At 38.3% G+C, this 27,165-nt stretch overlaps 1 protein-coding gene across 4 annotated transcripts in view; it reads left to right on the top strand.

Moving 5' to 3' along the window:
* The window catches only part of vti1a (vesicle transport through interaction with t-SNAREs 1A), a 134,009-nt gene that overhangs the window by 33,666 nt on the left and 73,178 nt on the right, over positions 1-27,165 (top strand). For 2 of the 4 annotated variants that reach the window (XM_084670972.1, XM_084670970.1), the window contains exons 4-5: positions 6,310-6,387; positions 18,785-18,869. In XM_084670972.1, the coding sequence (XP_084527098.1) occupies positions 6,310-6,387; positions 18,785-18,869 (163 nt within the window). Of the gene's footprint in view, positions 1-6,309; positions 6,388-18,784; positions 18,870-19,016; positions 19,641-21,115; positions 23,587-27,165 lie in introns of those variants that run through there. The other 2 variants (XM_084670973.1, XM_084670971.1) reach the window with 2 other exon arrangements.

The raw sequence follows: 27,165 nt of genomic DNA on the forward strand, positions 1-27,165 counted from the left end.
TCCTATAAATGAGTCCACATATGTCTTTATATCTAGCATATCCATTTTTAGATTACAGTCTGAGAATAAACATCAGATACAAATCTTATATCAAGATCTGGAGAGAATCCCCACCTAAACAGAGTAAAGGTTAAAAGTTAAGTTTTTTTTTATTTTTAAGGGGATTTGGTGGGGGGGGGATTGAAAAATTATTCTCAGTGGAGGGTTCAATGAACCATATGTAGGTAGCCACAGGCTAATGGGCCGATTGGTCCCTGGTATCCCCTCTGCAGGTATCCCCCCCATAACACACACACACACACAGACTCTCTCCTTCCATATCCCTTCCGCTCTGAAATCCCTCCACCACTTCCCTCTAATCTCACCTTTTCTCTGGCAATGACCCCGGGAGGCCCACTTTATTCCCCACTGCACGCCAGAAGCCAGCGTTGTGATCGGAGCCGCGGCCCTGCTCTGGTTCCCCCCTCGCCCAGCTACCTCCCCGACGGCTCTGCTCTATTGATTTACTCCTCCACCATGGCTGTCTGCCTGTGTGCTTGCACCACCAGTCCCTGGCCCCTCTCCTCTAGCTACCTCTCCTGCTCTTTCTCGCGTAACCTGGGATTCATGTTCTGGGAGAACGAGAAAGAATGGAGGAGACGGGTGAAAGAGAAGCAGAGCCTTTGATTTTTCATTAGAAGCGCTTCCATATTTTAATATTGGGTTTAATCGGCCCTACATGCCTTAAAGAAATAACCATTGAGAGACGATTCCCTGGCCTTCAAAAAGTATATGGTGTTTCCTCAATCAAAGCCCCTCGAATTTGCTCTTTTGTTTGGAGTTCAATTGCGATCGTTTTCCTCTCCTCTCTCTCTGTCTCTCGCCCTCTTGCTTTGCGAGTCGTTAGGCTTATTGACTGATCTCAGCTCTACTTAACAATAGAAACGACTTTGACAGGGAAATACAGCACATGTATCACAGAGGTGGTGGAAAAAAAGCTTCCATTGCAGACATAGCCTATGTTCCGTGACAAAACAAAAGGCAAGGTCTTTCCCCAGAGATGAAATGTTAAATGTTTCTGCATGCAGCGTAATACTATTTTGTAAATCGTTGTATGCGTGTTGTAAGACAACATTTCAGAACAATTTTGTACTTCTTAATGTGTTGTTTTTACATCTGTGACAAGATTTACCTTTTGATTATGAAAAATATATTGAGTTTTTCTTTTAGCAAATGCAATGCAGAAATAATACATTCATAGATAAGCAGCTATTGTTTCATTTAAGTTGAGGTTTCTGAAGAACATAGAGTTGTGTGCACTTTAAAATAAAACCTTCTCAGTTTAGATTTGTTGCATATTAGCTAACCTATTATATGTCTCAAGTTTATGATGTGAGTTTATTGTATGAGTGTCTCTGTGATGGCTTTCTAACGAGACACTTATTTTTGTAATGGAAGTGGAACACAATGCCTTGTATTTGTTGGAGCCACAACTCCACCAACCTGTGAGCTAATGAGAGGCCCCATGCTGATGTCTAAGTCTTGGGTTTCCTATACTGATGCTGTTCTATTAAACAGGAACACACAAGGCTGGTGAGCTGGAGTGCATAAGGGACACACCCCAATGCACTCACCCACACACACAATGAGATTTTTCATAGCACACAAGGGGTTGTATGCTTGTACGACCGTTTATCCCAAACTTGCACAGACATACATGCAGCCTCTGAAGAAAGACGAGGAGTAAGTTTTGATGACACCAAAGACCAAAAAGAAAGGCATAAACAGAGAATCTGCATCAATCAAATTGTCAATGCTTCACTATCGGAAAATGTATCAAACACATTAAAAGGAGCACTTACTTAATTGACCAACCCCAGACAATTAGTTTGCTTTAAAAGGAGTTAAAAAAACAACAGTTGTGTGTGTGTGTACCATTCTTTGTGCCGGTTGAGTGTGTTAACCCCCTGCTAGGCTGAGATGCATTATTGAAGACTCTGTTGTGATACTTCTGCCTGCTTAAAGGTCTCGGCTTTCTTTTAACGCAGCGCCACAGTACACCACCTCTGCCCTGCTTCTTGGAAACTATAGAGCAACCATTGGCCCGGGTCTACACTTCAGCTGAGGAAAAAATCTCTGAGAGATGAGGAAATTATGTCACGTTGAAGATTCATTTATTTCACATTTGTTGCGCATTTTTGTTTAAATTGTTATGTTCTCATTTATTGTATTCAGTTTAGGATGTAATTTTTATGATTGTAATAATTGCTTCAAGTAATTATCGAAATCATGATATTATTAACATCATAATCATAATGAGTGAATGATGTAATCATTAATGCCAACACTATTTTCTTAGTGGTTCATAAACATTTGCAGGAAATGAATTTTTAGGGTGGCATGAAACCCTATTTTCAAAATGGTGAGTTGCTCTGCCGATGTTGAGAAACACGTAATGAAACACACGTTTGTAAATTAAATACCTTTAATTACTTTTTGCCATACCACCATCTCAGTGTGGCAAAATGAAAAAGCAAGAATGAAGAGGAAAGAGCATGTGCAGATAACTTCAGGGCCCCTCATTATTCTCTGCCCCTGGGTATTTTCACACCTTTTATTTTCTATCTAATGAACTGTTTACATTTTTCAGTTTTCCAGGCACCACAATTATTTGAGATGTCCTTGTCGCTGGTCGCAGTGAGCATACAGAAAGGAAGGAAGTTGGAGGGCAAAAAAACATGTTTATAATAAATATAATTGTATTTGATTTTAATTATTCTGTTAATGAGTAGAACGTAGAACGATGACTCTCACAGTCACAATACTGTGAGAGTCATCAGTTTCTTCATTGTAAAAAAATATTGCTTAGATTTACAATTATTTATTTTATTAGTGTTATTTTTATTTGATTAAACAGTAGGATCTTTTATACATATATATATATCGTTTTTTAAAAGATTTGCACTTATTGTCTTAATTAGCATATCTGATTAGCATATCTGATATCAATTTGTATGCAATGTATATTTAACTACATTTTGATGGGTTGAAAATGATCTCTGTTTTTCCAACAGAGGTAAAACACATGTGTTTCTGACAGGACACTATGCACCTCAGTCTTTAAATTGATGGGATGTGTAGAGTTTTAAAAGCTGGGGGACCACTTTGCATAAAGTTAAGATGGACCTTTGTTCTTTTTTTGTGCCTCCGGGAATAGAAGTAAATTCTCACCAAAGATTAGAAAAAGTGACAAAAGAAAAACCATTCAAAAGGATGAAATCTTTCTTTTATAATTGTTTTCCATGGCAATAAGCTATCTTCTAAAAGTGCACATTCTTTTTAGATTACAAAGCCTCCTCTTCTGCTTCCATGATGCTTTATTTGCATTCATTCTCCTTCTCAATCCTATATAACAACTTGAATGAGAAAGTTTCAACAAATTGATTATATTTAAAATGACTCTGTCTTCTCTATGCATTATACAGCCTTCAATATATATCCTTCTACTCTATATCTTGGGGAATACTAATCGTACATGATGCTCTGTCTCATGCTCTATCATGAGATGAAACAACATTTCATAGGCAATTGTCTTGTTTTCCAATAATTGATCTCATATATCATATGTCCAAATCTAACATAAATAAGGTCCAACCATTTCAGTTCATTTTATTTATATTAACCCAACAGGTAATCATAGTCTGTCAATGGGTGATGCTTGTGTTGGATTCAATGGCGAGGGAAGAATCTCTTTTGTTTTCCAGAGGGGAATTCTAACTTCAAGTCAACCGGAACAAGAAGTAGCTCTTAGTAGTTGTAGGTCTTTTATTTTAGATTATTATTTTATTTTTTTCCCATTCCTTTTAGTTTTTGTTGTCATTTGCGTTCATTCATTTCAAAAGCTGTCAATATGCAGCTGCAACAAACAGCTATTTAGATCTACGTAAAATCGGTGTCGGGTTTAAAGAAGACATCACTCCTCACACTCAAATCCACCCCTATATCAAGTTTCTAGTTCTCAATTACTGTCATCCCGTCATTTCCTCAAGTGACACTGCAACTCTTAAAGAAGCTTGACTAAAATGTGTTTTTTTTTCTTTGCAAGGATGAATATACTCTGTCTGTGCTAGATTCTCTTTTCAGGTTTGTTATTTTAGTTTTAGCTCACACAATGAACAATCATGTTAGCAGAACATTAATATCTTACAGTCCTTCTATCCAAATTGCGTTTTATTCCACTGTAGATGCACCTCTATATTTCCCTTATAATCATAAGTCTTAACCCCTTCTATATCAAATATACTTTAAAAATAAATAATAATCAGTCATTTTAACTGTGGAGGCTGAGTCCATGGTTATAATGCAACTGGACACTTTCTTTATCAATACATTTTTCTGTTCTTGACCTCATCAATCAGACATCAGTAATTATTGTTCAATTCCCAGGCTCTCAGTGACAATAACAGCCAAAATATAGTCACTTTGTTTGTTCCCCCACTCACTAAGATTTGCCACTTTAAGTTAAACTCTATACAATTATTTTAGACTGGTTTTAGATGCTTAATTATTAAGCAAATGAAGAATTTTTAGCTAAACTACATACATGAGAGGAATTCTGGATGTAATTATTTCTGTCATTTGTTCAATTCTCGTGATAAACTCATAGAAAAAGTGAATATCTTTAGAAGAATGCCTCGGTTTCTACATGAAAACAATGTCAGGGCAGATGAGGATACACAGTTTATTTGAATGTTTTTCCCTCTATGTCTATTCTATGTCTACTAAGAAAACATCTAGGCAATGGATGGAAGCATTATCTATACATATGCAGTTGTAGTCAGTGAATGTTTAGTGATGCATTTTGAGATTGACATTGTGTATTGAGAAAAAAGCAGCTCACTGTGGTATTTTGGGAACACTAAGTTCAAAACCAGCCTAGCGCACCCCTTATTTGTTTTACTATTGCTTTTTATTGTAGCAATAATAGAAAAGTGCAACTCTAACCCTAAACCTTTTACAAAAGCCTGACCGTAATCACTAAAGGAAAGTTGAATAGAAATGCATGGATGGGGAATTGTGCCCACATGCTACTTCCCGAGTTAACTGTCTAAGAATAACAATTGACACTGTACAAATTGTACACTTGAAAGGTCTATTTTGCATTTACATGTAGTAATATTTTGCTTAATGTACGAACATTCATACTGGTTAATACTTTAACAGAGGAAACGGTGCAGCACTAATGCTCCGTAATTATAGCACTTTGTCCCTGCTGTGCTGGACATTCTATTTAAAGATTTTATTTTTATTTTTTATTGCAAATCTCTCTAAGAATGTTTAACCAAAACACAGTATCCATGCTTTCTTTAAAATTCAGAATTTAAATCTTAAAAAATCTTTAAAATCAGATTATTCCAGATCATCTGACTGAAAGTAAAGCCGACTGTTTTATAAAAATAATTAGATAGTAAACTGAGTACTGAGTGCTCAAATCAATCATTTATTCCTCTCCACTGCAAGAGATTGGCTAAGCATGCAAATGTATACTATATTAAATCAAAAATGTTTTGTTGTATTATGTTTGCAGAGAATATGTATCACATTTGTGTCTGTAAACAAGCGGTACACACCTCACACACACATCTATTCCTTCAGAAATGGTGGTGGCGTAGTCTGAAGTGTGTATGAAACGATTGTGTCGGAGTGTTTGTCTTTTTTTGGACATTGCTTTCCCTCTCCTATCTGAAGGGGCATATGGGGAGAGGGTGAACGAGAGAGATTGGGAGCCCAAATCTGATGGAATACCAATGGGTGATGAATTATGTCCCCGTCTAAGTCCCTGCATCGACAGTATCACAGAGCCTGGCACTGTACTGGGCTGACAGCAGTGACAACCCCCAGAGAAGATTTAGCCTTGCCAAGTGATACTTCCCTTATACATCTCTGTCCTTGTCCATGCCCCTTCTATGCTGCTCCCTATACAGTGTATGACTCAATATGTGACTCAGACGTGGTCTGTTAGTAGCGGGAAAATATTGTTTCCCTTATAATTTCCACTGTAATGTATCACCTCAAGAGCAATATAAAGCTCAGACTGGAAGACCAGGCACATAATATTTGAAACACAGATCGTCACGCCATCATTTTCTCGTTACACGTTTGCCTGTCTGTGTGATTCCGTTAGGGGGCTCTCGTGCTTTAGAAATGCCTAATGTTTTTTTTCCCCCAAGTCAACTGTGTTAAGCCTTATTTTTCCTCTTGTTTTTTTTCTCCTCTGTTATGCTCTCTTTCTCCTCTTCTCCTCTGTCCCACTTCTTCCTCTTCCTTTAGAAAAGGTCACGTATTGCCTACAGTGATGAGGTGCGGAACGAGCTCCTGGGGGAGGACCCGGGCTCCTCTGAGAGTCAGGTAAGGTGCTAATCAGTGGCCTGGCAGCTCCCTGTGTGGGTGGCTGGCCCCCGGGTGAGGGGATTGGGGTGGGGTGTCAAGGCCTGTCAGGGCCCTTCTTAGGGGCCACCAAGGGCCAACATAGCATTGGCACCAAGTCATGCAGAAGGAGGCCTGTTTAATGCAAAGCTGGCCAGGCTCTAAATGAATGGGGTCCGGGGTCTGGGCACAGCGTCTGGGCAGCACCAGATTGGGTCAAAACCAAGCCCCACTTACCCCACCCCCTATCCTCACAGCTGTTCTCCAGCCGGCTGTGTACTTATCCCCTCCATCAAGATCCTTCACCAATGGAAGCACCTTCCCCCTTGGAAGACAGACAGACACTTTCACACATATAAAACAAAATGAACAAAAAAAACGCATTTGACCGATTTAAATACCCCACACAATACTGATAGTCAGAACAGATTCAGTATCAACCTTAGGTTCCTCAATTCCACATCAACATCAATTCTGTTTTGTTTAGTTTTTTTTGTCCCAGCTCTATCATGTTTTCTTAACTTACATTCACTCTAAGAAATTACCATTAATCAACTTACCTATGAAGAAAATATAAATATCTGAAAATAATTATTATTAAAGTAAATGTTTTGGTTTTCTGAGGTTGAGGTAATATTAAATTCAAAGCATTTAAAAGCAACAGATGTGTAGCATATTAACAATCTTTATTTCAGGACCATGAGCAGAAACATTAAACAGGGAAATGTACTGAAATTAATTCATTGAAATTAAAAAACGGAAATTATAGATTTAAAAGTTATCTTAATTGCTCAACAATGCCACAATCCAAAAAAGTTAAAGTGCTTTTGAAGTAAAGCATTATAAAGCACAAATCAACAGCAAAGGTTGTTAATCATTTGAGACATCCTGTCTGTCACCTCTTAAATCAGCGTAATTGTATTTTACTCGTAGATTATTCAATATAAATTGTGTGGGTTAAGGTATGTATTTGAACAAACTAAATGGCAAAATTATTAAATGCATGTTCACATTTTGTCACAGTATGTTAACTGCTGAGCACAGCTAAATCGGAATTGTATATCAATAGCTAAAATATTATATTTTACTTTTTTTGATAGCTTCCTCATTGCCTTTTCATGGATGACCTATGGAGTAGATCCGAACTTATGTTTGGATCTTACAAACATATGTATACCCGAGATGGAAAACTGATATGCATATTTTCAAATTAGGGAGGCACAAAAATGAATTCATTCAACTTTCATACAGAAGTTTTAAGTAAACTTCCTGCAAGAGCTGTCACATTCCAGACAGTGATGCTTCCCATCAAAATCTTGTCAAAGACAAAAGAAGAAAAGTGACCCAAAAACTTCCATGGCTGAAATGATTGTTCACAATTAATATTTCATTCAAACTGTCACATATTTCTTCAAGTACTAGAGAGCTGCTATGGTGCATAAATACTGTGGATGTTTAAAGGCTTTATTGAATAACAAGCTTTTTGTTATTCACAAACATTGAAATCCCAAATTTAAAAAGTTTGTGAGAACTATTTTTAAAATAAAAAAATAAATATTTGCTCAACATTCAAATGCAGACAAACATTGTGATGTTTCTGACATGGGTTGATATGTCAAAAGTACTAACATAAGCTGGGGGATGTTGCTCTAATTTTATCAGAATGCATTTGCATGTCTGTTCTCTTTCAGCCTTGTCAAATCTCCAGTCGTACAAAAACGTGCAATGTCCAAAAACGTCTATTTTTATTTGAAATGGAGTACCTTGCTGTTAACTATGACTGCAGAGTTTTCACAATCTAAATTATAAAAGACTTAAAACATTGTAAAACTCTTAAGCAGACACACCATAACAAGCTGGCAGAAGAAATGTTAATGTGTCAGCCAGAGACAAGGTAAAGTAAATAGATGTTACATATTTTAACTTTTTTTGCTTGTTGCCCTATTTACCTAATTTACATTTTAAAAACTTATTGAGATAACATATGATTTGGTCTTGCTGTGAGTGGAGTGCTTGCAACTTCACTTTTTTTATCGAACGGGATCACAGCAATAGAATGGAGGGTAAAAGATGGGGGCACCAGGGTGAGTTGGTCAATTTAATTCCTGACGATCTGAAAGAGGTCAGGATCATTTCATATAACCCTGACTGAGCAGATCATTACCAGTCACAAATCTCTTCGTACATGCCAAGGATTTATAGCTAAGTAAATAGGGAGTTGTCATAAGTTCTGAAAATGGCATGATAATGGCTAAAAGATGATTTAATAGAGTTCAGCAGTTATTTGTTATCTGTATGCGGACAGAGACTGAATTGGCGCTATCACTCTTTTTTAATAATGTGCTAGTCTGCTGTTGCACATTTTCCCCTCTATTTTCCTCTCTACATGCAGCTCACACATACACAAACGACACACAGATGCACTTCATCATACCACACGCATAGCAGTCAGCACACACACACGATTTTTTGCACACGAACACACTACGGAATAGTTTCGATTTCAGTCACAGCAGAAGGCTTGGCCACAAGAGATTGTGCTGGTTTGAGCCGGCATGGACCAGATTTTACAGGCTACAAAGGAAGCAGATTACCACTTGTATCAAATTCCGTATTGAATAAAAAAAATCTTTGTTTGAAAAAATCTGCTGATTATCATAACAGAAAAATTGGAGCAGTGCATTTTTGAATACTGGCTGGCATCAGAAAAACACAGGGAAAGGCGGTGGTTGAGGCGTAATTATAACATTTACAATATCCAGCATTTACTACCTTATTTTGCTTTAGCAAAGCTAGCATTTTGGGTTTATGTTTTAAAGAGGGGATGCCAAAGCAAAATCAAGCTACATGAAAATTCAAACAAAAATACACTGCACAAAGCCCTGAATGTTGGCTCCAAATCCACAATGAGGACTTACAATCAGCCAAGCAGAACAAATAAGATGGAACAAGTTTTGTTCGGTACTCATTGAATTTAACGGCAGAGCTGTGGTGCGTGATTGCCAGCTCTGGTAAGCTTGTCCAAACTCCAAATCTCTGATCTATGGTGTAGTTTTGAACTTTGTCTTTCACAACATAAGGTTGAAAGAACAAAAAAAAAAACATTTTCCGTAGTTTGTGAAACTACAGCCAATCATTGTCACTACTCCTGAGGCTAGTACTCTGAATTTTTACTCTGAACAAATTTAACAGATTCTTTTGTAGATCATTTAATGAAACTTGATCAGTACCTTTGGTTGATATGACACTATTTGTACTCTTACTTAACCTTTGCTTCAGACAATTATTAGATTTTTTCTATACAAATGTCGATATTATGTAGGTGTTCAGTTTAAATATTAGAATAGTTTGAATGCCACTGCTAATAAGGCCTTGCGTGTAATAATCCAGGTTTCAGCATGGTCCAATATTGGTGTCAGTTGTAGCTATAACGAGTAACAATCAAACACGGATACAACTTTTCTCTTTTTTGTCGCCCATTCCGGTTTGTAATGTATGATCCAACTCCTCCTTCCCTTTTCTAATAGATACCAAGTTATGTCAAACCACCAATATTCAAAATGACCACCTCTTACCAAGAGAGATAAGAGGGCAGTAATAGTGGCCCAGAGCCTCCCTTTAGATCTGCTAACCTTACATCTCAAGACATTTTGATTTAAAAAAAAAACACCTGCAAAGGCTTACAAAGAAGAAAAAAAGAAAGACAAAGTCCTTGCCCTTTCTTTATCAAATATATTGTGCTCATATAAAATTCCCTCTTTCCTTTCATGAGGAGAAGTACATTTTTGTTAAAACAAAATTGTAATCTTTATTAGGCTTGAATTATATCTGCCCCCTATATTTCTTTTTTTTAAATGTTAGCTAACAGTTATGGATAATTAAATACCTATCTCTATTTACTCCACTGAAAATGTGCAATTATTTTTCATAATAAATACATAATGCTAAGATTCATTTAGATTCATAACCTCTTCATTATAAACTTTACTGTTATTTATTTATGTATATGTATACACATGATGCACACAGAAGGCATATTGAAATACAAGTACATGAAATATTGACAAAATGTCAGCTATGGTGCACATATAACTGTCAATAAAGTTGCCCAATATTACCCTATCTGCAATTAAATGGAGCATTTATTATAATGTTTTAGTTTTAGTACTGAATTCCTGAGATTTTTTATTAAATTAAATATGTCTGTACCAAGTCACATTTTCCCACTGTAAAGTAGATCAGATTTTTCATATAAAGTTCTGTGATGTGAAATCCTTGATGATGCTTGTTTAGACACCGCAAGTCCTGAAATCTATTCCCTCTCTTTGTTTATTGTGACAGCACCAGAACTTGATCTTGGTTTGTTAAAAAATATCTGCGAGAGTCTCGTGTTTAGCTTCGTTTAATGTGTTTGTCTGTGATTTTCAAATGCTAAACATCCAAACAGATAAATCGTCAAGGTTAATTCTGTACCCAGCCGCATGACTGATCTGCTTCCTGCCATTGCTGTCCTTTTTATCTGTCCCTCACTCTCTCCCTTTATTTCTCTATTTATGTCTCTTTCTCTTTGCCTTCACATGGCAGTTGATAAAGTTACGTGAAGAGGTAAGTGCCTTTCTCACTTCCTGTTTTAGATTTTCTTCATTCAGGGATTTTGACCTCATCTCTCCTACATGAAATCAAAATCAGCTCATTTGAATACTATTTGTACATTTCTGATTACCCAACCCAAAGGCCAAGGCTATTTATTACGCTACGAGGGAATTATTATAATAAAGGTCATTTGTAAAAAAAAAATAATATTTTCCAATGTTTTGCTCTTAAAACTCAAAACCCTAACATTAAAACAGAGCATGGATAATTGACACTTGGAGAGTGAATGGCCTTCTCACAATTTCAGAAAGCTCATTGTGAGCAGCAGCCATTATAGCTTATTTATTCTGCTTTCAGCTCACATTTTCTTTCTTATCTTGTTAAGAAATCTATTGTGTAGTGCCTGGCTTGGTATGTGGTGGAATAGCTCTACCAATATAGTTATCAATATGATCAAGGTATTAGTTGTTTTCAGATTTCATGCAAAAACAGTTTTGATCTGCTCATGTTTATTTACATGTAACAATCTAACTCTGCATCACAAAACCTTAGTAGAATAGGCAGTATAGTACATGTAGCTGGAGAATATAAACCATATGATGATTTTAGTACTTTTAGGATTACTTCAAGCATTATATAGTGGATGATGCTTTCTTTAACAATCTAAGACCACCAAATCAGTTGTGAACTTTTAACACAAATTTAAGCGACAGTAGTATTTTATAATTATATATCCTAGCGTATCCTAGTGTGTACAGCATGCCCACACTCTCGAGGCTGGACTACAACCAAGGTATTGTGTGCAAGTGTCCAACATGCAGCAACATGGGATTCAAAAGCAGATATGAAGAATATAAGATGAAGAAGTACATCTTGTTGCACAAAGTGTGCTATTAGCTGGTTAGCTTTTCTTAGGCACAATTTCCATGACATTGTCTACATGTATTAAATATCTCTGCCTGTACTTTCAGTAGTTTGTGTCGGAGTGCTTGTCAAGGGTCAGTTAAGCCTTAAATGAAAATGTGTGGAAGATATTCTTCAATCAGCTCTCTTGATGAATGCAAGCCAGCCTAGTAATCTGTTCACATCAGTGTGAATCTGGAATCCACAGAAATAAATTAGACTTTAACATTTCCCTAGTTTGTCCCAATGTGTTAACTAAAAGTTACCAGGTTGTATTGTATCATGGTGCATGTAGTGACAGTCTCCACTATCAAGGTAGTGCTATGCTAGTTGCTGTTACAACTTGCTTGTTGCTATGGCCATATTCATTCACTAGCTATCAAACGGGCGGCTCTATTATTCAGAGCTAGCTACAGCTGGTCTAATTTTCCTTCAGAGTTGAAAAAATATATATCTAATCTGGTCTAGAGGTAAAAGATTGAGTCCACTTGATGTAGCTACCTTTTAAATTGCTCAAATATCCTACCTGTGTAGGATACACACTCAAAGAGCAAGGATAGAAATCTACCTGAATTTTTTAAAGTTTGCTCTGCTGCATGTAGGGCGGAAGTTTGAATAACTCTGCCACAGTTTTACAGAAGTGTGCCTTTTGATCCCACTCCCAATTGTCACGCGAGCAAATAGACTCAGACATGCTAGCCTACGAACATAAATTAGTAAAAAATATATTTGCAAGTGCCAAACTGGATGTCGGCGAGAAGTATATATTTGTATTTTCAAAACCCAATTTGTTCTAAAGCACAGAAAATAATTACCATCCTATTACCCCACACTGTCCCTGTTTATACAAAAAAAAAATCCAGTGATCCAAACACAAGTGGACAGTTAAGACACATCACCGTTCACCACTGTCTCTCATAGGTCTTCAAGGTGTCCAGCTGACCACTTCAGATTTTGTTAAAACCTTCATCACTTCTTCTAAAGTGAGACCAAATAGCACCAGGTTTGTTTCACATGGGCTAGCTAGGAAGAAAAAAAAGTGTATTCTTGTATGGGCTGTCCTCAGGGCCGGCCCAAGGCATAAGCGAACTAAGCGGCTGCTTAGCGCCCCCGTGGCCACCAGAGGGCCCCCAAGAGCACATTAAATTACAGTTTAATGTACCGTGTTTCTTTGATTAAACGCTGCCCTCGATTAAACGCCGCACCAAAAATGAACATTGTGTAATAAACGCCAACCCAGAAATACGATAGGAACAGCATGTCCTGAAATACCTAGTAGCAGCATGTCATTTAATAAACATTCTGTTGTGTTGCACTCGGGGTCCACTGCTAGCTATGCGTTTCAAATATAAAAATATAGCTACCTTACTTGGCAAATGACTCTAGCTCGAAGGGAATAGACACTAGAAGGGAAGCTTACGAAAAAAAAATCCAGAAAACGAATAGCAGTGTAGCCTATTGCTAACGCCTGTCTAGATTATCTATTGAAAGAACTGGAGAAAGAAGCAGGTGCTCTTGCATTAGCAAGCTAAACTAGTTTACATGGCTACAGTAGGTAGGTGTTTTCGCTATCTAGCTGTTCTTGCATTCCTTGCAAATCAGCATTAACAAAAAGCAGATGAGATAGAGCTAGCTAGTCTAACTAACATTGACATTGAATTGTTTAATCAGTGATTTAGAAGACCGGCGTACAGTACTGTTCAAACTGTCTGTACGTACATTTAATGTAGCAAACACGTTAGCATGCTAGCGCAGACAGCCTAGAATACCATATTTCTTAGATTAAATGTCGCCCTCAAATAAACGCTGCCTCGAATAAACGGCGCAGCAAAAATGAACAATGTGTAATAAATCGAAGTTTAATCGAATAAATACTGTAATTAAGAAAACATTATAATAATTGGCGACACCGATGGGCCCCCAAATCAATTCTACTTAAGGCCCCATAAAGGCTTGGGCCGGCCCTGGCTGTCCTTGTTGAGATTGTCTGGACAAAGTCAGTTGCTACTTGGAAAAGAGCAGGACAAGATAACAGTGAGTGCAAGTGTTAGAAAAGCAGTGGCTCTCGATTAAGTTTTTTCCTGTTACATTCTTGTTGGGTACGCATCATGATGCATTAAGCCTAATTTATACTTAAGGTTGCCGAGACTTTTGAAATGGTCGCCGACAGAAATGACGTCATGGTCAACACTATTAACTGTCGCTTGAAAGTGTCGGCTACCAGGAGAAATTTCTACTGGCACTGATGTCGACACATAGTGTCGTGCAAAGTGTGATTTGCTAGATAAACGGCACGTGTCGTTGACTTCATTGTTTGAATTTTCAGCTAGCGCTCAACAGCAAGTGAGGAAATATCCTCATCTCTATAATGCCTCTCTGCCGTTTTATAAAGATCCCCAAGTGTTGCTTAATTCATGGGGGGAGATTTCGGAAACAATTTGGTTGACGGTCGTGGAGTGCAAGGCGATGGAAGAAACTGCCTACGTCGAGTGTCATGCGAACGTTGAGCACAGGCGACTATTCGTTGAAATATAAATGCAGCAGCCTGAGCGTCATTTTTTTTTTTTCAGCGACCATTTCAAAAGTGTCGGCAACATAGGTATAACTTTGGTTTTAGCATTTACACTACAAAATATATGATCAAATGCGTCCCAGACCACCTTGGCAGGTGGTTTGAGAGACTGGATACAGTGCGTCATTGTGGTCGTTAACACTTGAAATGAGTGCTGTCCTCTTGTGATCCGATCACCCTACCACATTTTAAAGATGCTGTGAAGTGGATTTGAAAATAAGTTTTAAGTTCATCACACCACAGAAGAATATGTTGTTAACTACCCATCCAAATTCGATTGAAAAAAACACCGGCAAGTATGTTAAATTAGGCTTTGAAATCTTGAGAAAATCAACAAGTCTTCTCTGCTTGAGACTGGGGGGGCGTGTCGCCTGAAGGAGCAGAAGCTCTACCCCCTCGAATTCATTGAATTTAGCAACTAGCTAAATCAATTGCATATATCAGAACAGACCTACCTGCAGTGTCTGAATATTTTATGTGTTAATTTCTTTGTCTTTTCATTGTACCAGCTGAGTAACAGAATGCAACTGTCTGTGATCTGATGTAGATAGGTGGGTGTGACGTAGATAGGTTGGGTTTTGCCTCGCCTATACAAAACCTGACTGGAAAACGGGTGTGAAACTGTTCAACCGTTTAACTCCACATTTCAGCGCGACAAAGTTTTAGAGCTTTGCATTCAGCAACTAATTTGACACCTATATAATGTACTAAGAAGCAAATCATGGAATTTGCTTTACAGCATCTTTAAAACCAAGTGTAAATAGGGTTTGAATTTTTATCTGGGATGGCTTGCTAGTTCAGGCAGTGGCATGTCCAGAGCATTTACATGATGGGTCTTGTAGGTACTTTGAGGAGTCACACACGTTAACTACCTATTCACTAGCAAAGCACAAGTTAAATGTACCTGATGGACTGCCGTTGTTTAGATTTATTTTTTAAATGAAGACTAGTTAGGCTGACTGAAGGGTTGAAATAATTTGTAATTCTTTTAAAAAGTAGTCATTTTTTTTGTAATGCTAAATAGGAGCTAATACATGAAACAGACTGCATGAAATGTTAGCAATGGTTTAGCATTTTGAATAAAAACCTCAAATGAAATGACTAATTGTAATACTTACTCAACCCCCCCACCTCCATCGCCACTGAGTCCAACTCACCCGAAGTGTTCTGTCTTTAGTTTTGAGGCAGTATTAAGTAGAGTCATAACAGTTTAATAAAAACACTACTTAATTCTTCATGTTTTTGTTTGTTCTGCTAAATTTGTAGCATCTCTTCAGCCAGTGTGAGACTTATTGTGTGGGAAAGGGAGACGATCCAGACTGCAAATGTATTTTGTATATTTCAAGAAAGCGGTATTTTCGTTTCCCCTCTCCTCCCATCTTGATTTACATTTTCTGTCACTGAAGGTTCTGGGATTGTCTTCACCTCACCTCTCCCTTTGGAAAGTAGAGGAACAGCATTTAATCTGGTTTGATTCACACTCTCCTCACCATCAACCTCCTCTGTTCTTCCTTTTCCTTCCAGTTTCTCCTGCATTTGAATCAAAGGCTTTTACAGCTTATACACACTTAAGCCAGCTTTAAAAAACTATACTTTTTCCTCAGCCGGAAAACATGTTTAAATATTTAACACCTCTATTCACAGCTGTTTGACACTTGTAATTCCTCGTCTTACAACTCCCAAACAAACCCTGGAGAAGATCACACAGTCAGTCTGAATCACAGCTGTCATCATTATTCACTTTGACTCTCCCCCACCCTTATTGAAATAATAAGGAATCATCTGAACTTTTGAAAATTGTGATAGTAACCGCCTGTGTTTGATATTGGGGAAAAAAAGTCAAGGGAAGAAGAGGGAGATATTCTTTTGAGCTACAGCTGCATTGTTCTGGGACTCACTGTTAATAACTTACAACTGCAGTAACTTACAACTCCACTATAAAAAAAACAATTTTTATTGTTTCCAAAAAGGCCTTTGTTGAAAATATAGGTGTCATAAAAAAAGACATGTATACATCTGCACAGACTAGAAGAGTAATACATTTCCACATCCACAATATTTGTCATCTACTGCATAAAATGTTTTGGCTATTAAGCTGAGTGGAGTTTTATTCATAGACTGATATAGATGTCAGATACCTGGTCAGTGTTAGGGTATGTCTGTACGAGGGTGTAGGCCTTTGTTGTAACATATAATCTATGAGTCAGAATTTGTCAGACTGGATTTTTTTTGTTGTTGTTACAGACAGCACAACTGGTTACAGAATATATTTTGATTATTCAACCCAACCATCCCTTGAACTTGATATGTCATGGGGTTTCCCATGATGGGCTACGAGCTACCAGACCTTCAGGCCTGCCAGACAGACCTTGTTTGTTTTACCTGTAAGGGAAAGGTTGGAATCGTCATTTAGAAGTTGTATAGTAGGGTCCATTGGCAATTGTTTTACCTATAGTTCTGCAATGGCTCTAATACCCCCCCCCCCCCCCCCCCCCCAACGAAAAAAAACAAAAAACTCCTGGACTCTCCCCTGCCCAGATGTTTTGCATATCTTAATAGATCGCACAGTCGCATTGATTTCAGAATGGTCTATTTATCAGGAATCTGTAATTGTTTAAACATCCTGAAATGTATGTGCTATATCTTCTTTTTAAGTACTCTTTATTGACAAAAATGTGGGTATCGACATTTAGTGTTTTTCTTCTCATATTATGAAGGGACATTTTTTGAAAGCATAAGTCATTTGGAGGCCGTTGGGGTGTGAATACTGGTTCCGTGCTGGGTGTTGTATTCCCTCCTCCTTCAGATTCTGTCACCATAATATTACACATTATTCTAATGGCCCCCAACACACAAACACACCGCCACCTCCCTGAATTCCCCCACCCGCCTGAAAGAAGACAGAATGAGGGAGAGAGAAAGAGAGGGAGCAAAATTCAGTGGAACGCTTTGAAGTGGCTTTTTTGTGCTGCTAGTCCGCTGGCCGTCTCCCCGAGACGTGTCACCTTTGCTGAGAGGGAATAGGAAAATCACGTTTCGAATGGTAATGATAACATACTAATCACTTGAGCTCTTTGAAGAACCGGGGGAGCGTGCTACTCTGTCAGTATCCCCGTCTGCCTTATGCTCCCAGGCACACAGGCACAGCCATGGTCTAGGTGTATTAGCTTAAGCGTTGCATGTCAATACGTCCCCTCCATCTCCGCTGATCCATAGGGGCTCATTAAGCCCGAGCTGGCTCTATTTTTCCCTCTGTGCTTTACCACCACTATTGCTAGCAGATCCGCACACCTACCCATCTACGCACCCCCTCTTCCACTTTCTCCCTCCATATCTCCTCCTCACCCTTTTAGTATCTCTCACCAACCCCCTCCCCAACCCCCTCCCGGCCCTTCAACTATTAAAATGGATTTCTGCTATTTTAAATGACATCTGTCAACTGCAAACAGAAGACAAGCAACAACAAAAAATCAGAGGAAGTTTTTTTAATTTTTCTCACTGTCAAACTTTGAAAAGTGGGATGTTGTCGTGTTTTTTTCTGTTTTATTTCCTTGGAGTGATTAGCCAGTACATATTTTGACAGCTTTACTATAACTAAAGTTTTTTTGTTTTCCCCTCCCTCCTCTCAAAGTGCAGAAACGGGCCTAGACCCCTCTCATGGAGAGGTGCCATTCATCTGATATATGTGAATTGGGAATCTTACAGGCACATTTTAGCCTGTCTTAAAAAGGTTCCCAACATGTTTGTTGTACATCAGCCTCTCAGTGTCAATTTCGTTTTATGTAGATGGACCATTTAGACTATGACTTTTGTCTTTGTGTCTATCTCAAACCTAACCCTAACTTTTGTACATATTTAATGTTATTTCCCACCAATGGTACTTTTGGGAAAGCAACATGTTCAATGTGCCTTTAACCAAAACATGACAAAAACATATTTGATTTAGACATAATTTCAGAGCCATTGGCTCGATTTGTTTCATGAAAGCTGCAAATTGTAATTTATTATATCTCAATTAGCTCTTCCTGACTTCTTCAACCTTGCCCTCCACACTAAATGTGAAGTAATGAGTTGCATTACAGTGCCTCTGGAGCAAATGAGGAGGGGATGCCTCATTTAAAAAAGGCAACCATGTGACCCTTACAGTATTTTAGGAGTTTGTAAAATTGTTTTTTGTTATGGCTCATTTATACTGGCCACATAGACCAGAAAGACATTTCTTTTGGTGACATTGTAGTGTTTCTCTGTGTTGCTTCCCTGCCTTCTCAATAATTATTTTTGTTTCTGTGTTTTTTTTTCTATTTGATGCAGAGAGCACATCTGTTGGACAACACAGAGAAGCTAGAAAGGTCATCCCGGAGGCTGGAAGCTGGCTACCAGATAGCTGTGGAAACTGGTACGCATTCTGTTTGGATTGGGTTGAGGGGCGGGCGCTGGGGGTGGTTCTGGGGGGAGTCAGTGAGCGACAGCAAATTGTCTTGCTCGTATGTGAGGTGGAGAAAGGGAGAAAAAATAATGCCTTGACGACTGGTGACATTTCCAGGGGCACATCAAAGACATGCGAGGGAAAGCAAGGTGTATGGGCAACGAGAGTGGGAGCCACTGCTCTGCTCTCGGTTCCCAGAAGAAAGAAAGAAAAAAAAAAACCTTTTCTCCATGCATCTGTGTGGCTCTGTGTCTGTGCAGTGTTTCTTTTTAGCTCAAAAAGACAGGGGAGTCTACCGATTATAGCTCATGTCAGTGTTACACCAAAAGTTCTTAATTCAGAGAACAAAGAGTAACATCACACCCTAAATAAATGTATTTCTTGCTTATTATCAAGGTTGGATTTTATCTTTAGACTCAGGAAAATGATCTAATTTGGATTTTAAATAGATTAAACCAGTTATCATTTTTTCCCTTTCCTCTTGACAGTCACCACATTATTGAGGCACAGTGTATTCCTTAGAGAAATATCAAAGCTCATTCTTGAAGTATCAACTAGCTTTATATGGCTTCCGCAGTAGTTTTGAAGAAGTTTGTTAATTTACAGTATAATGGCAGGGTGGTGTGTGTGCGTGCGACACCCACAGATTTAATAATTCAAGTTGAGAAAGGGTTTTGCAGACCACCGGCTTTTGATGTTCAGTAAGTCTTGCTCACAAATTCATAAATACAATCTGCTTTATCTGCTTAAAAATGTTGCTTTATATGTCTCTGATCTGCTGCATCACATTATTCCTATCTTTCAACATGTCAAACTCTGTGGAATCCCGTAGTTTTGATTCCATTCAGTCACATCTTTCAGTCGAGTACCTTGTTTTGATGTTTTGTCATGTTGGTTGGTGTAAAAAAAAAAAAAAAAAATGGGCCACGGCCTAACCGTGTTCTCTACCTCCTGGGCTCAGTACTTTCCCCCATAAGGGGCAGCCATGCGCCCTTTGACCTCTTGTCACCAGTGGCCGTCTCATCTCCTCTGTGTGCTCCTCTAACTGAGAAATATAGCATTTTGTCCAACACACACACACACATACTGCTCAAGAATCAACCAGCAGCAGTGGGGTGTGTTTGGGGTACGGTTGGATGTGTGTGGCTTTGCCCCAAGTGTTTAATCCGCAACCTCTCTCACCCTCCTGTCAACACTGGTCATCCGCTCAGATGCACAGCGTTAAACAGCAACTGCTGAGGACCGAGCAAACGAAGAGAAAACACGACTTCCCTGGGTACACAGGCACGCTGGGAATATAGTCATACTACTTGAAAACATACAAGCTCATATGCATCTCACCACCACTGTGCTGAGTATGCATGCACACACACACACACACACACAACTCCATCTGCAAGGTTACAAAGTTATTATCAGTTTAACATGTATCCAACCAATCCCTGCATTCCCAAATCTTATATTTCCTTTTATTTATTCTAGAATAATCAAATGCCAGAGCACGCTATCAGGCATCTATTCTATGTTTTTACACATTCCATACAGATACAATTTACAGGAGAGTTCAATTCTACCCAGTACAAAATTGTTCACTTTTGTCCAGTAAATGTTTCTTTTACTCAGTTTTAAAGTATATATATATATACTAATATTAAAATGACGACTCACACTTAAACATTTCATCATACTCATTTGAAGGTGTCCAGTGCAAATATTATGGCTAAAGCTTTGAAATGTCAAATTTCAGAAAGAATGTCAGCCAAAGAGGTTTACCACCAATTGGTGCTGTAATTGTTAATTAAATTGTCCCTCTAGTCATATACTGAATATACATGTCTGTTTAATGTGAAATAATTACTCTTTTCACACAGTTATAGCTATTTCACATAAGTCAAAGCACAATTCTGAATCCATAGTCAGACATTTTGGAACTCCTAATTTGTAATTGACCATGGAGTAAAAATAAACAAGCTTTTTTTCCTTAAAAAAAAATACACCCTGAGCAAAGGCAGAGACGAGATGGTTCTTCAACTGTAGTTCTCTTTCCATTTCATGGCAATCGACAACACTTGTCTTAATGACTAGAAAAGAAAAGAAAAAGTCAGGGTGCTGCAAGGTCACGTTTGAAAAGAAAATTGTCAGTTCATAGAGATGGTGAGTCTTCATAGAGTATCATTTTATAGAATTTTTGCTTCCTTTTTTCTTTCTCTCTCCAGTGTATTTAGCAAAGCGGGACATACTTGCCAAGAGCACTGAGGGCCCTTTGAGGGATATTGAAGAGGCTCTGTGGACATGCAGAGCTATTTACCACACGCACTCTTAAGAACTGGGCACTCTGTTTGTCTCATAAATAAAGTATGGAACTTCATTAGCGCAGGCCATGGACTTAAAAGCCAAGCACACTAACATGGAGACTAGTCTGTAAAAGAGGGCTACCCTGTTAAAGAGGGCCTTAAATATAGGCAGAGGATATGCAGTTTACCAATTTAAAAGCATTTGAATCAAAACATTTTTGCAAAGCCTAAATGTGGAGGCCCAGGCTAGTGCCAAAATCAAATGGATTAGTCAGTTTGTTAGACATTGTACCATTTTATGTGAGATATGAGTAGAGTATGATTCGGAAGGTAAGTAATAGACAATACATTTTAGTAGTGATTTTCTTGCTTTGTCATTATAATATATTGGAGAGTGAGCAGGTTATGTTTTACAATTGGGCAGAAAAATTAATCAATATGCTCACTTCTGTTGGAAATCTAAGTTGTTTTAAGCCAAATGCATTGTATTTAATTAGTTGATTGTAAGTTGATTAATACCTTTCACATACTTTTACCATGGGCAATTTCAAAATAATCTGATGCATTATTAATTGGTTGGTATTAGTTTTGTGTGGTATTAGTGTGGTTAATTCTAAAATATGGATTATTCTTTTTATTTTTAGTTATTGTTTTCATTTTAGTGGACACAATCAAAAAATATATATATATATATAGTTATTGTCTATTAATAGCATTAAAAAACAGGCAGAAGGTACTATATATTTGGCTAAAAGTATATCATCATTGAATTGTGGTCAAGAAGATTATTGCATAATCCTTTGTATTGCTGTGTTCTTAATGCACAGAAAGTTGAGTGTGCTTAGTTTAGTGTGGAACCTTTTTCTGACACTGTATGTTATTACCTGTTAACAAAACATGCATTCATGGCCACCTCTGTAAAGCTCAGCAGTCTAAACAAAGCAAAGCAAATGCAACAAATAACGGTGGCCAGAAAAAAGACAAACTCTGCATTTCGAAGAGCCCAGCGATGAGGCCGAGGTCACTTCCCGGCTTGCGGCCCTGGTGTCGGGGCTCGCCGCGATCGATAGGGGAAAATGAAAACAGCTCATTAGGGATTGATTTCAGCCCCGTTTAGATAAGCAGAGAGGGTCGGGGCCCAGCCCCCAGGGGCCCCTCGCTCGCCCAAAGTTCACGCCGTGCCAGGTAGAGAGCAGCACCGCAGGCCATCAACTTTATTAGCACAGAGATAAGCTGATTAGGCCTTGTCAATCAAAGGTGCCAATGACTCAATCGAGAGCCCAGGCCTTTCTTTCTCTCCCTTTCCTCCTCTCTTAGTCTCTCTCTCCCTCTCTCCCTCTCTTTTTTGTGATAAATCATTGAAGCGACCAACAAAGCGTCAGCTATTGCGGGGCTAAGCTAAGCAGCCCTGCAGTTGTCACCAAGGCAGACGCACAAGGACCCTGTGATGATGTGACGACTATATTAAAGAGTACATCAATTTGTTTTAGAGCGGTTTGATTTCCAACTGCAGCAGCATTAAAAGCGAAAGGAAGAGAGGGAGGGAGGTAGTATTGCTGACGCCGTCGTCATCCAACATGACTCCAGTGGCAAAGCACGGGGTGTCGAAACACAGAGAAATAAATAGATAAATGATGGGAGCACAGAAATAAATAAATATGTTTTGTAAACATAAAAAAATCTCGGATCCTGTTTGAAGCAGAGCATGGCTTTGAGCCTTGCTGTGAGTCCATGGGTGCTGGAGTGCCCCAGTAACAGCGCAATGCTTGTCCCCTGCTCACACTATCTCGCTTCCTCCATCGTACACTACGCTTTCTTTTTCTGCTTCTTTATTTCTCTACTCTCTCAAAGATCACACTCTTGTTTGTTTTGGTGTTGAGCCACCAAAGAAGAGCCTTAGCTTCATACCATAATGGTAAATGGCATAATAAGCTATATATAGAATGAAGGCTATTATAAGGGTTTACATTTTCTTATACATTTTTACATATGCCTTTTTTCTTAAAAAATAAATGAATAAAAACCTGAAGAAACTCGTTTCTATAAGAAAATAGGAAGGGAAAGCTGTGAATGTAATTTTACATCAGCGTGATCAGATTAGGAATACCTAACAATTGCCTTTTATATGATAAGATCAAACAACATCAATTAATATAGCCATTTTTTCCACTCATGATCTAAACAGCACTTTTTTCTAAACAACAATTGACAACAACAATTGGACTTTTTTTTTTTTTTTTTCTGCTGAGATATGGGATACTAGCAAATATTAGATTTAGTAGTAGTATTTTGTTTTCTAAACTGTATGTAGGGATTCAAATGCAGAGAAACACCTTTTTCTAGGAATTTTCCTTGGTATGATAGTAAAAGTTATATTTGAATTTCTTTATATATTAGTTTTAAAATCACTTTCAAACAATAGGTTATTTAGTTAAATATGAAGATTATAAAATGAAATCATATTTACTAGAATCTAAATTTGACTTCATACTCTGATGTAAAAAGTTGGTTTAAAAAGTTATACATATAAAAAACATTGTCTATAATATGTATACATATATAATATTTATATATATATATATATAATATATATAATGTATACGTATATATGTCTGTGTTGTCTACGTCTAGTTTATTCACTACACTACTAAGTGTATTTTCAAAAAGTTATTTTTCATTTCTCAATTGTAAGGAGTTTGTTCAAATGGATTTCCTCAATGTATAGCATATTAAAAAGCATTGTTTTTTGTAGTTTGATATGATCTAAAAGCTTTATTGTGTTTCAAAAGAATATTTTTGAAAGTTACTTGATCATTATTACTGAGAGCTGGCACATAAATATTTCACATCTTGAGTTTGCAGTTTTACAGAATGAAGCTCTTTTTTTAACGTATTTCCCGCCTCTAAAAGTTGAAAAATCTCTATGGAACATACTAGAATGTAGCCCAAGACTTTATTTCAACAACATGTACGCTTATATAACGTGTAACATTTTGCTTTCAGTAAATCTACCCACGGGTAGGCTGTTTATCGGTAAACCCCCTGGCGGATGAAAGGCGTCTCAATAATGATTTTTTCTCTCCTAATCGGGCCTTGTCAGCGAGGCGTCTTATCGTGGAGAGGAAAATGACACCGATCCTATCGAAGAGCCTGGAGTCCGAGTCGGCGGTGTGTGTCGTCCCCCCCCCCACCCCCAATCACGGCCGGCCACGGCCTCGCCATATCTAGCACCGCCACAAACGGGGAGCGGCGCTTTTTTCATGTGGACTTCAAAAACGTCTTGAGTCATTAAAATTGCACCCGCGTTCGGCTGCGGGGATCAGCCGCTCCAGAGCGAAAATGGGATGTGGGAAGAGGAGACTCGCTAAATGTGCTAATTCCATCCTCACATGTTTACGGCTTAATTTTAATCGGTTTGAGGGAGGAGAAGGGAGGGGTAGGGTTTGGGTGGGGTAGGAGGGTGGCAATGAGAAAGCTTCACATTGCAATAAATCGCCATTATCTTTGTCACCCTAGGACTCAGCTGTTCCAAGGATTTAGGGATCCACTGGCAACAGTGTTTATTGTGGTTTCCCCCCCAAAAATATTTACGCTTGAACTGTGGTAGCTAAGGTGCAATTGGCGGTTTCAGCTGCAGACAAAAGCCAAGGCTGGTACAATGGCCAGCCAACATATGGACCCTTCGTGCAAGAGCTCAACCAACAGACTTCAGTGTGTGTGCAGGTTTTATATGCGCTTGTTTGCGTTTCCCGCAGGTGTTTGTCCTTAAAACATGGTGCACAAGTACAGTGGCCTCAATGGATGCCATATCAGAAGATAGCAAGTAAGATGTTTTGGATTTTTTTGAAGAAGAGCAGAACCCATACAAATACCATACAACTAAACAATTTCCCTTAAATCTGAGATCCACAACCACTGCTCGCACCTTTTAATATCCATTTTATCTGCATCCTAGATGTTAACAGGGAGAGCTGGTATTAACAAATTGAAACGGATCTACAGTTAGCTCCAGCAAGACTTGTATGTAATTATTCTTAAAGTATTTATTTAATTCCTAAATTACAAAATAAGTGTTCTGCTTTACATTATATAGGACAGCCTCACAATTATCATTTTTTTTTGTATAGCTACTTTTGTATATTTATCTTCTGATAAATATACAAATATAATATATCGGCACTCCTCTCAGATATGATCAGATTTCGTAGGTGTCTTAAATGTCATAGGTTATGTCTGAGGCCATCATCTTTTACCGTCAAACTAAAACCAAGTTTGGCAGTATTTCGATGAACTCATCTCAGCATTGATCATGAAGAAATAAACCACTATCCAATTATTTTAATCATATCATAAATGGTAATTATCACAGTATCTATTGTAAAATGTGTTTATGTAGCCATATCTCAAAATATCGGAAAAGCCCCTTCAAATCGCTAGACAGCTTGTGTTGAACCTTGAAGCGGCTTATTTTTTGCTATTTTGAGCTTGCACGCCCTATAAAGATACCCCCCACCTCCCTCTGCGCTCAAGAAAAAGTGTAGCATTGACCCCCGTGTGACATGGAGAGAGGAAAAGAGAAGGGAAGAGAGAGTAAAAAAAAGATAAAGAAAGGAGAGGCCTTCCAAAACAACTGGGATGAGCAGGGTATGTGTTAAAGAAAGCACTTTCAGAAGGAAATAGGAGACAAAAGAGAGGACTCAGGGGCCCTATGGGAGCTTTAAAGAGCTGTACATCTGAGCTGCTGAAATATTTTTTAAATAAATTGAGAAAAAAAGCTGAAATCAAGTAAACGAGAGCCAGAGTTGGAGAATCATTTCACCCCATCACCCGGGACACAGATCAGAAATAATATTTCTGTGATGAGAATGGCATACTGATGATAGTAGATTGATGCTGGTTTAAAACCAAGAGCAAAGAATAGTGTGGCAGATTGATCGTTTATGAATAAGAAAGAAAAAGAAAAGAGAGAAGTTAGGCATCCTCTTTGTATTTTTTCCCCATTGTTATTAACCTGCTAACAACTTTTAAATCTTCTTCAAACCTACCATGCAATATGGTTCCTATTGAAGATGTAGTCACTTATTAAGCAAAAGGGTTTCTGTGTCCATAAGTCATACTGTATATGTTATTATATAACAGTATGTTAAGTTGTTTTATGCATATTTGCATGTCAGAAGGTAGGGCATCTGTTTCATGTAGATGAGCAGGTCCTATGTTAAGTATGTAAGAAGTAAGTAAGTTTGCTGTGTGAGGGGACAGGGCAGGGTTACATATAGTTTTTCACTCAATAAAATCTCAACTGCAAAATGACACACAGTCACACATACAGTCACACATACAGACAGACAGACAGACATGCTAGATATGCATTAGATCCAATATTAGCCGTCTCTGTGTGTCTCCGCTGTTTGCTCTTCATCTCTACCCCGGTTGTGCGGAGTGGGTCCTCACGTTCCCCCTTCCATCTCCTCAAAGGAGCTTCCTCCTCAGGCCGCCCCGCGTCCACGGACAGGGCGCCCACACGTTTAGGACGCCCCGGGAACATGAAAAAGCCTGGGCTGAGATGTCAGCTGGTCTGCCCATCTGTCTGTCAGTGGGACAGCAAAGCTTTTGTCTGGGGGGTATAGGAGAGAAGTGTGTGTGTGTGTGTGTGTCAGGTGGAGTGTGTGTGTGTGTGGGGGGGATTTGGGGAATAGATTATATATTGGAACCATGTCTTTGACCGAGGAATGACTGAGTTGGTATGCTGAGATGTGTGCTGATTTGAAAATCTTGTGTTGAGGATACTTTTTTTTTTTTTCTTTCAGACCTTCTTTCACTACAGCAGTTAAAATAGTTTGTTCTGTCAGGTTCAATATAGTTTGTAATGGAATGTTGTCACAATTACAATACTTAGTCTGACAGTAGTTCTTTATAATAGTGTGGATGCATATAAAAGATTGTCCCTGAATTTCCAGCTCATCCCACTTAAT

This window comes from Hypomesus nipponensis, chromosome 13 (genome assembly GCF_054491055.1).
Source record: "Hypomesus nipponensis isolate SF chromosome 13, ASM5449105v1, whole genome shotgun sequence".
Classification (NCBI taxonomy): domain Eukaryota; kingdom Metazoa; phylum Chordata; class Actinopteri; order Osmeriformes; family Osmeridae; genus Hypomesus; species Hypomesus nipponensis.